The sequence below is a fragment of the Prinia subflava genome, chromosome 9 (assembly GCF_021018805.1).
Source record: "Prinia subflava isolate CZ2003 ecotype Zambia chromosome 9, Cam_Psub_1.2, whole genome shotgun sequence".
NCBI lineage: Eukaryota > Metazoa > Chordata > Aves > Passeriformes > Cisticolidae > Prinia > Prinia subflava.
This window is the reverse complement of record NC_086255.1, coordinates 23815075-23833598: the sequence shown is the minus strand read 5'-3', so window position 1 is coordinate 23833598 and position 18524 is coordinate 23815075. Positions and strand designations below refer to the sequence as shown.

The 18524-nt window shown below is 40.9% G+C and overlaps 1 protein-coding gene across 1 annotated transcript in view; it reads left to right on the top strand.

Moving 5' to 3' along the window:
• The window catches only part of ZCCHC24 (zinc finger CCHC-type containing 24), a 103344-nt gene that overhangs the window by 76867 nt on the left and 7953 nt on the right, over positions 1 to 18524 (top strand). The window contains exon 3 of the mRNA XM_063405942.1: positions 15419 to 15583. Coding sequence (XP_063262012.1) covers positions 15419 to 15583 — 165 coding nt within the window. The remainder of the gene's footprint in view (positions 1 to 15418; positions 15584 to 18524) is intronic.

Below are 18524 nucleotides of genomic sequence, written 5' to 3'. Positions count from 1 at the left end.
TTAAACCCAGGGCATGTTTTTAATGGCCCACAAAATTAGTTTAACTTTTCACTAAAACACAGCAACTTCTTTAGTGAGGTTTGTTTTAACAGCCTCATTAGAGGACAATTTAAAATAGAAAAATAAGATTGCCTGAAATCAAGCTTTCCAAGACCTGCATTGCAGCTGTCTTCATAACACAAGTAACCCTGGGTTAATCACCTCTGTACACCACCCTAAGTATAGAGAGTTCTAAGTGAGCTCAGTGCTTGTGTTCAGATAGTGGGTAATATGATACTTACAAAACAGTGGATCTGTTTTCAATAAACTGGAATATTCTTGGTTACGTCATGCTGTCCTGAGCCATCTACTTTAACTCAAGAGCAAGGGCAAGAAGACCAATTCTGTTTGTGAGGAGTCTGCTGTCTCGTTGAGCAAACTGTCTAAAGGGCTCTCTCTCTTCCATCAGTTGTTGTTGATGTATTTGTAACCAGTGGAAATGTCTACTGTCCCTCAGCATACTTCAGGGCTTACGAGGATGTCCAAGGAAGAGGAGGCTTCTCCTCCTTCGTATTGCTGCCTCTCACTGGTACCTTTTGGAGTGCTCAAGCTGTCCCCAAGGGCTGGCAAGAACCTTTTATTTCTAAGTGTTGCACAGGAGATAAAAGTATCTGATATTAGAATAGCTGCATCTATGCGAAAAGTAAGTGTGAAGATAAATCCATTTCTTGTAGGTTTAATTTTATCCAGGGGCAAACAGAGCTGAACAGAGTAGATTGTATGATTGCTAAAGATGGCACTGCCCAAGAAGAAAGGCCATTTGTTGCTAGTCCGCTGTCCTAAAAACTAAACCTGAACTTGCCCTACAAGCCCAGCTGAAGATGTGGTCCACACAAGACAGCCCTTTCTGCAGTTCTGCCAGACCTGAAGACAAACAGCAACTCCTGTAGAGTTCAAAGTTTTACAGAAGACCACTTTGTGTCCCCTCGAAGGGCTTTTCCTGGGGCCCTGTGCCTGTCTCCTGCTCAATGAATGCTGTCTTTGTACCCACCAAGTTGACAAATGCCAGCACAGCAGAATAAGGATGACATTTCTGCTGTGGTATTGGGCCTGAGAAAGAGGATTATTCCAGGCAGTTCGGGCCAGGATGCAGCGCACAAGGGAGGCTGCGCGACGCCGTTGTTTGTGCGGTGACAAGGAGGCCCTTGAAGGCCGTGGCCAAGACCGAACACAAGACCTGTGTGTGGGGAGACGTGCGTGCACAGCCGGGCAGTGTCCCCAGCCAAGTCCCCGGCCTGGTGGCACACCTGTGTCAGCTTCCTCCCCAGCCCCCCTCATCATGCCCGAGCGCACAAAGAGCCAGCTGCGCCGAGGCCGGAGCCCGCCGCGCTGGCCCGGCCGGGGCCACCGGAAACCAGGACCAGCCACCTCTTTTGTTGCCTTTTCAAAATCGAGGTTTGTTTTGAGCCTGAGGAGGATAATAAGCCTCTCACCAGGCACACACTGAGCTGCACATCCCCCCAAAATGCAGAGCGGATAAAATTAACTGGTCCTTGGAAAGACTGAAAAAAATAAATCAAGGGGCTAGAAGACTTTTGCTGTTGTGCCAATCTCCTCACAAGAGTCTAAATCCATGTCTTACCAGAACAGCACAGCCTTAAACAATACTCCTTGATTTGGAAAAATAACACTCATAGACCTCATTATACATCAGGTGTTCCTGACTTGTTTCTGTTCGTGTTCTATTTTATCATTGCACATTGATTTTTTTTGGTTTTTTCTTAAATCAGTAACACTGCTGAAATAATGCCATATAACAGAGACAAATGCCTTAATACAAAAAACAAAATCAAGGACTCCTGATAAGGTTTTTTCAATGATTTAAAAATCTTTCCCCTCGAAGATCAGGGCAAATTCACTTGTACTACAGCCCTGGAAGCAGTGCAGGCATGAATTTATCTTCAGACTAGAATCTGTCAATGGAAAGAGTATCAGGATGAAACAGGAAAGGACAAACAGTAGCAAAAGGGATAAAGAACTGCACTTCTCCCTTCTCCAAATCTTCATCCAACCTCTCCCATCATCTTCTGCAGCAAACACCATGACAAGAATTTTACAGATGCTTATTGCACAATACCTTTATAAAAATGAATAGTTTCTTAGCCTTGAGCAAACAACAGTGAGACAGCATCTAGTACAGATATTTTCTTATGGGCTGTTTACTGTGTCAAGAAGACTGCCTTAAACTTCAGAAGCACAATGGCCTTGGTCACAAATGTGTTCCCATGACAAGAACTGAGCACAGCACAAAGCCTTGCCATGCCTTCTGTGCCCTACAGCCCTTTAGTGGATCCTCTGATCCCATGAGATTTCAATTAGAACATGTATTCTTCCTTTTGATTGCTTAATAATGAGCTTTTCACTTCACTGGCCTGTGGATATTGAAACTATCTGCTACAAAAGTACAAAAGTGGGATCAGATATTTTGAACAGGGCGATGAATTTCTAAAATAGAGCTAAAAACTGTTCCTAGTCATGTAGAGTGAACAGCTGTCCTTCCTATGTGCTTTCTGGTGAAATCTGTTATTCACTAGTAAAAGAGACACCTAACTCGGTAGTGAGGTCTGGTGTTGGCTCATTTTTTTCCTGAAAAAAAAATCTTCTTCTGGGTAGAAAGATTTACTCTGCAAGGCATGTTCATATGCCAATCCACATTGAAGAATATGGACCTACCAGTTGCCCTCAGGCCACTTTCCTATTTTGGTTCAGCTGCTAGCAACAGGTCTGGGGTGCTGCCAACATCACATACTCCAAGCTGTCCAGTGTGAGATTATGGTGAAATGTGTCCTGTGGTGACAGCTACTGCTGTGTACACAGGCAAGAAAGCGTTGGCTTTCAGGAAGTGAGACTTTAGGTATCCATGATAAGGAAATGCTGTGTGTGAGTGTCTTCGACAATTAATTCTTAAATATAGGAAATGCCATCAGTGCCACTGGACAAACATACTGTAAAGATTGCAAATGGTTGATTAATTTTGCTTTCTAAAGAGGGACCTGGCAAAGTGGTAATAAAAAAATGGGAGTAGAAATGTCATCTACTTGCATAAAAGGAAATGGTGATTACAACTCACTTGTTCAGACAAGTTCCCATTTTGTTTCAGTTTTCTGACTATATTCTGGTCAAAACAGTTTCCATCCAAAATTTTTAACAGCAATGACTATCTTATACCAAATGGGCCTGAAACATAGGTGTTCAAAACACTTACAGTAAAGCCAGGCAGCCTCATGAGTCAGATATGAGTTTCCTATTTCAACACAGGAAAGATTTTATTTCTCTTAAAAACTCAAACAACGTCCCATGGCCTGAGTCAACCTATGACCTTTTTGTTTCCCAGGAAGTTTCAGATAAACGTCCTCCTGGCTTATTTTATGACTGAAGGGAACAACAAAATAATTGGTTATGAAAAGACAAAGGGTCATTTAACTAACAGAAGGCAGAATCTGAACAGTTGAAAAGGCTATAAATTGTATTCCTTTTTGTTGTGTAACGATCACCTCCTAGATGCCACTTTTCTCTGTTCATTCTAGCAAGAACTCTGATGTCACCCCACACTGCCTATGTTGTCCTCTTACTCTTCACATACCTATTAGTATTCTCACTCTGTACTTACTGGTTGCACTCCATCCTTTCTCACCTTCAAGGTACTACATATTTCTGCATGTAATTAAGAAAGACATTACAGAGGGAACAGGTTTGCTTCAGCTTGTTTTTATGAGAATTTCAGTAAAGTGCTCGAAGTTCTTGTAACATTACAAACATGAACTATGCATCTTACAGAATGGTTGATGAAGTCTGGCAGCTGCTCATGCTGTTCTTGGGGAATGACAAGTGATTCTTTAGATGATTCAAGTTAGCTTTGCACAGAGTGGAAAGAAAAACAATCAAGGAGCCCAGTGGAAAATGCAAATACAACTGCAGGAACAGGAGGCACTGAGAAGGGAAGGATGGAAGAGATTAGAGGTGCAGATTCCTACTGTATTATCACAAACTGTACAGCAAAAGACGATTGCCTTTAGGTCATCTAAAATTATGGGTGTATATGCCTATAAGCTTTCACTGCAATCCCATGGCTGTGTTTAAACACTAAGACTTTGTGATGCATTTCAGTTAAGGTGTTAAAAGCTCACTCTTTCATCACAAGGAGAACAAGCCTACCATAGAAGAAAACTGTCTGGGAGTTCCTCCCAGGCATCTCTATGTGCTCAGGTGCCCAGAGCAAGCAAGGAGCACTCAAGCACTGTCATGCACATGAGCCAAGTCAGGTAGCTGGGATTAGATGGCTCTTGAGGTAGGTAAACACATGAGTGCTCTGGGCAGAAAGGGTGGGTTTCTAAGACTTTCTTCTACGCAATATGCTCATGTATGAGCCCGGCACAATATTTTGAGAGAAAGGAATACTGAAACAAGAAAAAAGTCCCCTTCACATTTCTGCAGATAAATATCAGCATCTGAAGTCATGTTTCATTTTTGGGCTATGCATAGCATGTCTTTTTCCAGGCTCAAAAAGAATGCTGTAATTTAAAGCAGGCTGACTCAATTGGTGTCTTTGTATGTCATCTCAAAACAGCATGGCAGGGGGGAAGGTGGAGGGAAGGAGGCTGAGGTGGAGAAAAGGAGGGTGGTTGCTCATCTGGTCTTTATTTCCTTTGCCTGTTTTCTAATAGTTCAAGCAAAGGGCTGTTCCAGCCAGAAGCAATGACACTCTTGCTGTGGTATTTCATCTTGGAGGAGGACAGGCCACAGCTTGCCCTGTGTGCTGGTGTCCTGGGAGCCTGCACCACTGCACTGCTGTGGGTGGGGAGGGTACAGGGCACGTAGTCATTATGCTGCATATGTACAGGGAGAAGCTTTGTGAGAGAGCCCAAGCTTCATCTTTAGCAGAAAGAATTTCCTAGCTGGAAATCTTTACAACTCTATAGGTACTTGCCTTACCTTCTGTTGTTTTCTTTTAATGATGTATCAATGGAGATGCCAGAAGCAAATAGTTGAAAATGACAGTTCTGACTGCTTTAACCAGTTAGGTTGTGGAGAAAACAAAACTGAACAAAAACATCCATAAGCAGAGACTTTATAAAAAATGGCTCAAAGGGGTGAGGCCGGGGTCACCACTGACAGGCCTATAGCAATCCTTGTTCAAAACTCCTGCCTGAGAATTGTATAACAAGATTCATGCTCATTTTTGTAGTAACAAACATTGATTAAATTCCCAGAATGTGAGGTACACTAGCACAGCCCATACTCCAGATGAAATTCAGACATGGAGAGATCAAGTAACCTGTCCACAAACCAACAAAGAGCCTGTAGCCAAGCCAGGAATGAAACCCTGGGCTTGCAGAGGCCCAGTCCTGTGCTTTAACCACAAGATCACATTACTCTCATGGTCCTGCACTCTCCTGCTGGAATTATCTTACTGCAATTATACCTATTTCTCATGCAGTAGGTGGGGTATGCCATGAACCAGGTCTTGAATCCTTAAGGATTCAGCAAGTAGTTGAAAGAGATCTTGTCCCTTTCAGAACAGAAGGAAGGAAGAAGGCTGAGTTCTCCTAGAAACATCCTTTCCCCTGAAACTTGCCCTTATCATCTTAACAATATTTCCTTTACTTTCCAAGAGTTGTTTTGAAAAGATAAAACCTTTACATGAGCAAAAGCATTTCTAGTTCAGGCTAAAAGAAATCCAGCATTGTAATAATTCATACACATATTAATGTAACAAAAAAGTGTATCAGTCCAGAAGGTGCAACAAGCATCATAAAAAAATCAGAGCAAAAAAAGCCATTTCCTGAGTGGTAAATTGCTGAAGTTGCAATTCTTATTGCACTGAATTAAAATATTCTCTGCTTTGCCATCTTCTTCTCCTCCCCACCTCCCAGTGCAACGCCTTCCCCTGCACACCCTTTGCCCAGCCTGTAGAGTACAAGGCACTCATCCTTTGATGACTGTCAGAGCTGAGAACAATGACTATGCAGGAAACTGCATACAAACTGGATATAGTTCTTAATTTTTGTTTGTTTGTCTGTTTGTTAATTAAGGATATTAAAGTATCTGTTGTATGAGTTTAAACTTGTGGGCTACAAACTGTGAGTATGGGAACAATATTTTGGGATGACACAGTTTCATTTAAAAACTAAACAAGAAATTAATGTTATTTTTAGATGTATGAACATCAAAGATACTAATTGGAATAAAATTCTTATTTATTGTAATGTCCTTGTTAATGTTATCCAAGTCCTGAAACAACTATACCTCAAATGAAAAAGTACCGTAACATAAAGTCATCTCCCCTGACATCCTAGGATATCAACACACTGTGTTTGTAAAGAACAAGTGAAAGTAGCAAATTCCCAAGTTGACATTTCTTCTTAAGATCACTGGTATATTAAAGTCCCTCCCCAAGTACTTTCAGCAAGTGCAGCACAGCAGATACTTGGCTTGGAGGAAAACCACAACAGGTCTAGATTTACAAAATGATAAAGGCACCCAAAGCTATGGCTTATCATACAGCAGGATTTTACAGTAGTACAGTCATACAGTTCATGAAGAGCAAGTACTAAATGTTTTGCAAATTGCCATTTCTGCAATTAAATTTTCAATGTAGCTTTCAAACAGTTCAAATAGTAAGGATATCACTATTGTTTTGCATATAGTTGGCAGAGAGAAAAGCCTCAGATTCTCAGCTGTAACACACCAAAAAAACATTAAAAGCTGTATAGTCACCCCATAAATTGAAAAACTCTCTCATCCAAATACTCTTGAAAATAGGCTTTGATAATATGCTGTGTACACCAAATAATGGGGTACCCAGTCTAGCCTGGACATGTCTATGTCCATGTCTGGACCGCAGTCTTCCCATACAGCTTCTTTTTAATAAGGAAAGAAATACCAACACAGACTCAACTGGAGAGCTGTAGCTTTATCTCATCATCATAATTTAATCCACATCTTTTCTTCAGGTAGAAACTTCACATAAACACATCTCAGAACAGCAACGAAGCAGAAAGCAGCTTGAATTTGGCTGCAAAAGCACCTGCTACGCACTTCGATTTGGAATAGATTGCCTTCCATGACATCTGTCTGCCTTCCCCATCTGTTCATGACCTATGGGGAGGCAAGGGGTCTCTCAGAACTACTCCACTGCTTCTTAGGAACAGATCACAATCCTTAGACCGGCCAGTTTCTCACTAGATCAGTGCCTCAGCTGTGCCACATTAGCCCTAGGAGAGTTGTGAAATCCACATGAAGGCATCTGAGGTGAACCAATTAAACAAGTCCAAAAGTATGAGTCTTGACCTCAGCTTGGAAGAGGTAATACTTGATTCTAGCAAGGGTTTGACCCTCCATTTTCCAAAACCCTGATTCCAACTACTAAATAAATATGAACATATTTAATATAGTGTGCCACAAGAGGGGGAGGGAGAGGAGGAGAGTATTGCCATTGTATGTTCTCAGGCAACGGATGAAGAGGGACAAAAGAGTCCAAACATCAGGAAACTATTAAAATGAATACATTCCTAGTTTCTTCATAATTAATTCAGCATGTCCAATTTTGTATCAGAGAAGGGAAAGGAAAGATTTTGACCACTTCCTTTTATCTCAAACTGTTTGGAAGAATATGATCTTGTAATGCTGAAAAGAATTGCATCCCTCACTGCATCCCAGCAGGCGAGTGTAATTTATACTCTTCCACATGCCTAATTTGATATGCAAATTCCTATTTTCTGTATGACCTACAATTCTTAAATTACACAGCAGAGACCCTGGTTTGCATAGACACACTCCATTGCTACTTTCTAGCCTCATCCCCTTTTTTACTTTGTACTGCATTAAACAATACCTTGGAAACAGTTTTCACTCTGCAATTTCCTAAGTGAATTGTTTTCAGTTTGCTCGTTTTGTTGCACATGTCAACATTTAGTTCAAATTGTAATGGTTACCTTCACACGCATAAGGACTTGTTCTTGAAACTTTAGGTTCTGGGTTAGACAGAGTTATGCAATACTTTCAAAAGAAGATTCATTAGGCAGCTATTTATATGCTCAAGTAATTTCATTGTTTTCGAGGTCCTGCAGGAACAAGCGTGTTAAAGCTGTGATTGGACGCAAGCATAGACAGCCCATGTGGGAACTCTTTCATGGTCATTCAACAAGCAAAGAGTAGCATGTGCAGGTAAAAGAAATCCTTGAAGTACAGTCAACCAAGATAATTATTTGCAGCTTTCTTTAACATAAGATTTGGGTAGGGTTGGCAGAGTTCTGTGGCTCTGAAAATCTACCAAACACATTAAATATTTGATCACTGCCTGTTGCCCTGTATATAACACATGAGATAGTAAATATATAAGCATGCCTGGAAAATTCATTCAGGAAATGCAGAAGTGTATCTGAGATTAATTAGTACTGTGAATGCAAGAGGAGTTTATCCTTCTATTAAGCCTCCACTATAGGAAGAACAGGTTTCTGTGCAATACAGTATGCACTCAAATATTCTTCTATGAAAAGGATTGACTGAAAAAATAATTAGTATTATTTGCTTCTTTTTTTCATGATAGCACTTACGTAAGTGTGATGAAGGTCAAGGTTCCACTATGCTACACAAGCTACATTACCATAGGTAGTCCAAAGTGATTTATACAATGCCACAAGAACTGCAGAAGTGGCAGGAAACAGCAACAGGGCATTTCCCCACTGCAAATGAAGAGCTGAGGCACAATCTGACCATGAACAGGGAGAAAATCTCTTAGGGCTCTACACTCAATCCAGGTGCTGGAAGTCTAACACCAGTCCCATCACCATGTTACCATTCTACCAAATAGTTTTGTCTTCTACCATTTGCTTGCATCAATATGCAATTCATTTTTATCTGGCCAGAGGCCTGTGAAAGCAGCATGCTGTTCATGAACAGATGTGTTTACTCAGACTGGATGGTACTGAGCATTTACATGTTTCCTATCTCTACACTGGCTGTGGAATGATGAGTAGGACTGGCAAAGAAAACTCATTCAGTCAACTTCTCAGACAATCCAGTGCTGTGTAATTGACACATCAGATAATTGCAGAATTACCAATTAGCAATTATTCTGCTTCAAACTAACTTAGCATAGTAATGATATTGTATCTTTGACCCAAAGTTGTTTCTAATGATCAGCTCAAATAAGCATTTTGTAGAAGAAGAAAAGCCTTTGCTCTTAACAGCATGGCTAGGACTCTGAAAAATCTGCAAAACCAGATACTGATTTAACTGTTGGAATGTTGCCAAGACAGCTTCGTGGATTTCTAGGCTTTGATCAAGATGTCCATGATAACTATGCCTATTGATTTCATCATCATCAGAAACCATATGGTGTTATTAGTAACAAACTGCTAAACCTTTCTCTTGGTGTACCTTTGTGGAAACTAGATCAAAATCACAGTTAACATACACAATACAGCTGACAACACTTGCCTTTCAAAGCAGCCAAGAGGTACATACCCAAAATGACAAACATAAAATCGAGCTTCTGCCATGTGAAAATTTACCTGTAAAATTTCATTGACTCAACTTAATCAATATTCTTTTAAATATTCCCAGAGATTAAGACTTGGAAAGTGAAGATGTAACAGCAGAAATAGGGTATTTCTTCAAGAAAAATAAAAGAAACAATGCTGGTTTGTACTGCACAGTGCACAAACTTGCATGTTTTGTTTAACACTCTGCTCCTGGGAAATTGAGTAAAGTATACTTCACTTGACTGTAACAGCTTCATTATTTGGGACCTCATTACAAAGCCACCTTCTACCTTGATCATGTTGTAAGAGCAGCACTGGCACGTGTGTGATAAAAGGTTTCAGATCAGCAACAACCAATGGACTTTATCTGCCGTAAAAAAACATGTGGGTTTGTACAGGTGCAGAGGTGGGAAAACCATGCAGTAGACTCCCCAGTCAGAGGCTGAAGTAGCCCTAAGCCATGCCACAGACAAGTCTCCTAAGAAAATCCCAGTCAAATAAAATGTCTAGTGGCCTCCTCTTTTAAGCTACATGAACAAATTAAAGATTTCTTTATTTTTCAGCCGTGTCTTGCTCAGATATCATTTTATCTGCCATAAGTCTTTAACCTGAAATATCCAATGCAACTAGAAATTCCATAATTCCTATTGTTCAGCAAAACAAATAGAAATTTCTATTTAAATAGTAATGCTATACTGGAGAGCCTACCTTCTGACCATTATCCATTTTTTCCCTTAACAGACTTCTTATCATATCACTAATACACAAATTAAACTAGAGACAAAGCTGAAAAAAGCATTAATTTGATTTCTGTATCCCTAGATGCTCTTTCGATATTGCACATACTAATCAAAGATGTAGTGACTTTGGTTTAGATCAATACCTCAGAAGTCTTCGGTTTCACACATCAGCAGTGTCATTCCTAAACTCATCACCTATCTGCCTATGTATTCTGTTGATACTCAAGATTTATATGCGCACAAAAGTGAGGAAGGACAAAGAAAAAAAGAAGTTGACCAATCCAAAGATTCCCTTTTATGTGCCACTTCAGCATAAGTGTGCAAGTGTGTCCTCATTCTCTATACAGTATATGCAGAGCTGAGAAAGGGGAGAGCACTTCCGTGAATTTCCCCACACTCTGCAACTTGCTGCAGTGTCAGGACTAGAATGCCCCAACTCCCAGTTCACTGAATCAGTCCTTGTACTTTCTTTTTCATTTTCTAATTGAACCTTTTGGGGTACGTTATCATATCTTTATTAAAACTATGCACGTACAGTAGTACACAGTAAGAGCACTAGGGCATTTTAATGCCATCTCCCAGTTGTGCCAACTTTCAGCTGAGAGTGTCGGAGGGTTCACATTTCTAAATGGAGCTCTGACCCTCCTACTCCCACAAACCACTGAGGAGACAGTCAGTGCATCAAGTGCATTGATACCCTTTTCTCTGCATTTGATGAAGCATTCTTACAAGCAGACCCTCAGAGTTCTTCTATGAAGGGGATCCACCCAACACCCAGTGTTAGGCTGCTTTCATCTTTTCCTGTACTGTACAGAGCCCTTTCAGCTGTGTAAAACTAACTTGGGGGGATATGAGGGGAAGAAAAGCATTAAATTGTGTCTCTGCATTTTGCTTTGAGGAAGCTCAGCCTCGTTGTTTATAATGAATCTAGTTTTAAGCAGGGCACGTTGGGGGAGGGGGCTATGTTTTGTTTTTGCTGACTCTGCAAACTGATACTTTGAGGGAATTGTTTAGGGAAAGCAGAGAGTCCTTTATTATGTACATCATTGCCAAGTGATTTGGCAGATCCCTCCCTGAGATGCACTCTCTGATAGGTTGACAGAGAGCCGGACTGGCCAGTTACCAGCAGAAAAGCTCAACTTAAACACTTTAAAAATCTTAGGATGGCCAATTTGTGGGTTTGGCTCAAGAAAGAAGGAAGACGAAAAATAGAGACAGCTGGGTGTCAGCGAGGATTGGAATATTGAGGTCATTTTTGTTACTGTGCCCCACAAAATTCACTGTCTTTGTACACTGGTTGTATCTAGCTAAGGCAGACACACACACTGGCTAGGTACACCTGCAAAGCTGCTGTCAGTTCTGTCAGTGCTTGTCTGAAGTCAAAGCATCACAAAGGATCCATTCCCTAATACCTAGATCTTGACATTGAGCCACATTTCAAATAAAGGCTAGTTTCTGGTCCTTGTAGAAAAATCTGTTTGGTTTTGATCCTCTCCAAAGGCCCACCTGTCCAGGATGCAGTAAATCCTTGAAACATCTGAATGAAGATACACCAAGTTTTTGCAGCCAAGGATAGAAATCAGACCAAAGTCTTACCTGGGCTTACAGGCAGTGGGACAGTGTATATTAATATGGTAACAACAAAATATTGTGCCATTATGAATAGGAGCATAACTTTGCTAGATTAAGTCCAGACATAAATAAATCCCCATCTGCAGAAAGAGTAAGAAGAGAATACCCAGTACAGGAATTGCAGGACCTAAACACCAAGCAAATCCTTTTATTCACCACCATTCAAATGGGCTGGGGTGGGGAGAGAATAGGAGGCTAATGGTTTATACAAGGTAAATCCCACATTCTGTAAAGTAAAGGGTTTTAGGTTAATAGCCAAAGACAAATGTGTCCCCTTGCTCTCTTTTGGCACTTAGTTAAGGAAAACCTCTGGTGAAAATAGTTCTTGCCCTCAAGCTGAATGAGCACTAAGATACCCCAGTTGCAGTGACTGGGTGCTCGAGCACCCTGTGGGCAGGGCTGGCTGCTTCTGTGCCAAGGAGCAGGCTGTTTCTTGGAAATGTTTATGCAATTCAGCTGTGCTCCTGCTGGAGCCAGACACTTTAAAAGAAAAAACAAAAAAACAAAACAAAAAAAAACCCCATCCAACAACAAAAAACCCTAACAACAAATAAACCAAAACACCCAGCCTCAGATCTCTCAGGCCATTAGTGTATCTCACTCAGGTTTCAGCTTCTACGAAATACTGTCAAATACCTGTTTTGTTTGGTTCTGCAGGGTGGAGGGAGTTGGAGGGTTGCCTTCACTGCTGTCAGTGGTTCCTAATGATGTTTCCCACTAGAGAAAATGAGCTTGCTTGTTTGCGAATCCAAATTCCCTGTGGGGCACAGTTTGGGAAACTGAAGATATGTGGAGGAAAATAATATCTCTTCAGGCAATGCATAAACATCCATAAAGCAGAATAGCAAAACACCTACAGAGACTGTTGCAACTTTGCCAGCAAACTAATTAGAGTCACTGAGGAGGGAACTGTGACAGTGAAAAAGTTAAAATACAAATAAATCAAAAGTTTAGTCTAACAATTATAACAGGAAATTACCAACAGAGTCAGGGCTCCTACATTCTTTTCCTGGTTCTGCTTCCGATTTACCGAGAGACTTAGAGAAGCCAGATTTTAAAAGCAGCTTCTAATTTGGAAAGGCTCCATTTCTGATGCCTAGCTGTGCACACAGAGCACTCCACAGACCAGTATGTTCAGGGTTCCCTGTGCATTTGTGAGGGCAGAGCGTTTCAGGGCATTGGTGCCTCTGAAGTCACCTATGTGACCTGGACAAACCCACAGTTGCTGGCCCGCCCAAGTGGCTGTCTCTGAAAGTTTCCCATCTGGGAATTGTGGCTGGCACAACATTGCTGTGGGAGTCTGATGTTTAAATGCTCTTTATGGCTGGCATAACATATTGCTGTGGGAGTGTTATGTTCAAATACTCTTTGTAAACATTTACAAGACTTTCAAGACACACTGTCCCCAAAGTCAGTGCTATTACTTTTGGAAATAATGAACCCTGTGACCTGCATGCTTTTTGAAAGGAGTGTGGCTTGTTAGGGGCACTGAGCTGCATTTTTAAATCTGGCTGCAGGAGGAGTTTAAATAGAGGGTGACTTAATAAGAGAATAAAAAAAAAATTTATTTGGTTCAATAACACCCCCCCAGTTGAAAGTGCAAGTAAAACTATCTGTGATGCCTCAAGAGGAGAGGGAAAGTCTCTCAAACAGAGGAGCCTTCTGGATTTCTATTCAGGGTTTCTATTCAATTCCATGAGAATTTCTAAATGAAGAGTGCATATGGATTCTTCTTACACTGAGTTGTGCTACGGACTCCTCAGAGGCAGAACCAAATTAAGTACCCAGAATAAGGATGTCTCCATAAATTGACATTTTCCTACACTACATTCAATTGTAATCTCATCTTTATCAAGACGCACCATGGCTCGGAGAGCTACGCTCTGGGTGCCTGCCAGCACTCAGTTGTGAAAGTCTGAATTTTTCTCACTATACCAGTGCATTTTTTTTTTTTTTGTGCTATACTATTGTAAATATGTGTGTACTGGTCAACTTCATCTTTGTTATCAGCCAGAATACTTACAGTGGCTTGTCAGAAGCAAATTATTATAGATGTTTGCCTGTTTGTAATGGAGGTTGCTACTGGTCTGACCTTCTAAAGAATATTGCTGTGCTGAGGAATAAGCATAAAAAATCCCAGAGAATGTTGTTTACTGACACTACAGAAAGAAAACAAAAGGCAGGAGTAGGTTTGGTGTCCTCTGCTCTTCGCAGGACGCGGGGGAGAGCGCACTCAGTGTTCCTTTCCCTCTTGCTCCCACATGCGACCCAGGAGGTAACGCAGTGTTCACCATCTCCATCCGCCACTGGAGCCCGCGTCTCAGAGCTCCTGCCAAGCTCAGCTCTTCTGCCAACCACCTGCTTTTGCAACCCCTGCTTTCACACAGAAAGCAATTTGGACCTACACACTGAGAAATCGCTCCCAAAACAAAAACAAATGCCTTCCCAGCATGATGGCTCGTTTCACTTTTGTAAACTTTATTTTTTTTAAGTCTTAAAAAAGAAAAGCTGCTTAGGCCTGACGTGTAAGTGACAAAGAACCCTTTGATAGGTGGTCACAGTATCCTGCCACTATACAGGCAAAGTATCTCCCTCTAGGCAGCAACAAACTCAACACAGTGAATACAGGGATAGTGTTTCAACACCTGCTAGGGACTCTGGGAAAACGGCTTCATCTTTACAGCTATCCTAGCACAGCTGGATGCAGCATCCTCATCCTTACATGCCTCACCATGTTTTGTTATGTACAACACACAGTTTTAGTGAGTGAATGTACGTACAATAAATAAACCTGGTATTTGTGTACAGTCATTGTCAACTCTACTGGCTTCCCTAGATAAAAAGGCTTCCTCTAAGGGACATTTAACATTCAGACATCAAAACACACCATTTGCAAATCCTTTCCTGTTTCCTTCAAAAGGCAGAAATTGTGAAACCATTTACCAAGAGCAAGAAACCAGATAAAGTTAATAAAAGTTATTATTTCCACTAGCCACAATGTCTTTCCTTCATATTCAATCCCAGTTTGTGCACTCCCATATGATAATATATACCCTGTGAAAAACAGAATTATTAAAAATCTTCTTAACTACACATGGTAAATAGACTAGATTTCTAAACTGGAATTTCTACTTAAAAAGTAGTTAGTCCTTTATTACTAATGAGCTACTCCTCCTGATGCCATATATATTGCTAGCAATGTATACTCAATAGAGATGATTTTATCATAATGAAAATAATATTAAAACTATTTATTCAAAAAGTGAAAGGGCATATTTCTAACTACTCACTAACAAGTATTATGTTTTCTTGAACTTTTCAATACTTCTTATAGAAACTACTTTCAGACCTGTTAAACTCTAGCTTCAACACATGAACCCTTCATTAACGGGATATGCCCTTCATGCTTGCCTCCAATATCTTCTGCCCAAAGTTTCCTAATTAAAAACTTTATTTTTCTACTACACGTACACCTCCACACCTGTTTTCAGTCATTCATTGCTACTTCCCTTTGTTTTGTAGGCTCGTCCAAAAGGAGAAGGCTTGACACCATACCAGGGCAAGAAACGCTGCTTTGGTGAATATAAGTGCCCCAAATGCAAGAGAAAATGGATGAGTGGAAACTCCTGGGCTAACATGGGACAAGAATGTATCAAGTGCCACATTAATGTTTATCCTCACAAACAGGTAGGAGAAGTGCAGACCTGATGGCAACAGGCTTGGAACTAGGAATGCTCTTGACTTTGTAAAGCATGGGTAAGACTTAAACAGAACCTGACATGGACTACAACACACCACTCTCTAAACATTTATCAACATTTATCAGTGGGGAGCTATTCTGTTCCATTTTGGAAAATGTTATTCCCAGTGAAAGATTTAATTGAAAGTCCAATATTTCTAGTCTGAGAATGAAAACACAAAAAAATCTTGTGCACATGATATGGTTGTATTATTTTTTAAAATAACAATTCTACACCACCTAAACATTTTCTAGATATATTTCCTACTTATTCTTTAGATTTTGATTATTTTGTTGGTACCTACTATAGCAGAAGCCTCATTCATTTGATTTCCTATGCACTTCCAGACGTTTTTAAGCCCTCACTTCCCTCTCAGTGGAGGTCCTCAGTTAATTATGTGCTCCTCCTGCATTTATTATATGAGATCAGAGTATTTGCATTCTCATCTGAATCTTCCATTGGACAGGTTTTCCAATTTAAATAATTCACCTAAGAAAATATCTTGCCTTGTCCTACACACCGTGATCTTCTTGTGTCATTTTAACTCCATTTGAAAAAAAATAAGAGCGGCAGTTAAAGAAAGCAGCAGACAGGCACTGCAAAACAGCAAAGTCACCACAATGTGTGATGTGACTGATCGTAGTACAAATAATCAATAAATGTAGTTTTTTCTTCAGTTTAACAAAACCCAGATGAACTGGAGAAGTCTGACCTCCTTTCAAGATCCGACAGTATTTATTCTAGTGCTATAAATTATTTCTAGTTTCAAGCAATCTTGTCAATATTTCTCTTCAGAAGTATGCTTGAATCCATCATCTATTCTTACTCCTTGCCCTACCATTTGGTAAACATATAATTGTAACCTAGCCAGAAAAAAGATATCTTGGAACATTATTCAAAAAAATAACGGTCATTTTATCAGCAGATGAAAATCACTGCTGGTCCCTCAACATGAAGTAACCCTTTGTCAAGATACAAGAACTTCCAAAACTCTAAAAAACTGTAAACATCTCAGCCCATATCTACAACAGTCTATGGTGAGGGCCTATGATAGAAAGTTTCCATTCACATATTATATTCATTGTGAAAACTCACACCAGGTCAGAATCAACCCCCCTCTTCCATACCTGGTCCTAAGCAGCCACAGACATTTAGAGAAATGTGTGTGTGTATAGACAAGACAACAATCACCTCTGAGGATGCTTTCTCAGCCTCTTGTATGGCCTAGTGAATATCTTTGCATTCTCCCAGTTTGTCACCAAACAGATCAAACCTTGCAGAGTCTATTAAATGGCTGAAACCAAGGCTGAAGCCTTCCTGCACCACCATCACTGTTGGAGAGTAGCATGCTTGTACCCAATTTAGGACAAAAATTTGAGAACCTTATTTCAAGATTGCTCAATATTCATTGCAGTGAATCAGGAGTTTCTTCTCAATTGCCAGGCTTGCCCTTTTCTCCCAGCCTCATCTCCATAGCTGTATTTCATCTTCCCCAGCCACTTTCTCAAATCCATGGGCTTCCCAATACTGTAGGGTTTGTCCAGGTCTCACAAACAAAGTACTCCTGTGTCACTGGCTCAAGCAACAATATCAGAGTACTGAAGATAGTAATTTCCACTCTGGACAGCTCTGGGGTAGCCATTCAAGCACATATGTTGGCTCTGTGAATGGCTTGTGCATCTAGGCTCAAATCTTGATTTCCTATGCATACCTTTCATTAGTGAGTCTCTGGAGAGGAGAGCAGCCACACTTTCCTGCCACCTGCTCTTTGTTCCTGGAGGCTTGTTTCACTCCAGGAAACTATTCCAGGCCAGTTCCCCACAAGGACTATCTCAATTCAGCCCTGTGCTCTTAGTCCACATGGCCTAGCTGTGAGAATGAGTTTTTAATCTCTCTGGGGCAGGAAGAGTCTTCTCGGCACTGTAACAGCTGTGTATATACTTTGGAGTGCTCTACAAATACAGCTCTAAATCTCTGTATTTAAAAGAGATGGTGGGGCGTATATTACAAGAAGTAACACAAGCGCCTGACAGGAGGGCTGCTGCCATTCATTCCCCAACTCATCCACCGAGGAGGGAATCAGGTGGCTGATGCACCTGAGCTGAAAAACTGCTCCTCAAGCAAGCTTTGCTAAATTATTCTATGTTCCTCCTTCTGCATTTTCTCCAGTCCCTCAAGTGACAAACCTTCCCATGGGAGTGCTTACAGGAATGCACAGAACATGGGGCAAAACCCATAGGCCCACTGAGCTCAAGCCTTATTGAAGACTAAAGAACTACCCAGGAAATTCTGCTCTATGACACTTTCAGAAATTGTTTCCCAGGTAGTTACTTTAGCTACTCTAAACATAAACAGGAATCTCAGACAAGACTTAAAACTCTCGTATTCTTCCAAGGAATTTGGATTTTGTGATTGTTTATGCTCCTTCTTAACCTGCTTCAGCAACAGAGCTAGTCCTTATAGTCATTCACCATTATTCTTGGCAGTGTACCAGCCCAGATGCCCAGCACTGAATTCTCATTTTCTTCCCCTGCCTACTATAGCAGCAACATCTGCGCCCATGGTTACTTCCTGGCTGGCCTCTTATCAAGGCTGCTTCTCTGACTTTGTGGCTAAGGCCAGTGCTGTTTGTGATGACAGCTGTTGCACTGGTGCAGAACCAGCCATCTGGTGACTGACTTGTCCTATTGGACATTATTTTCTTCCAGCTGTCAGGAATTTACTGTTGGACTGGAAATAATTTGGTATGTAAATACATACCTCATGATATTCAAGTTATTACTTTCATGGGCAATTCAGTGGTCTCATCATAATTCCCGTATCTGAGTGCAACCACAGCCACCTCGCTTCCCTCAGTATAGGGAGGGGTGGGTATGATCACTCAAGCC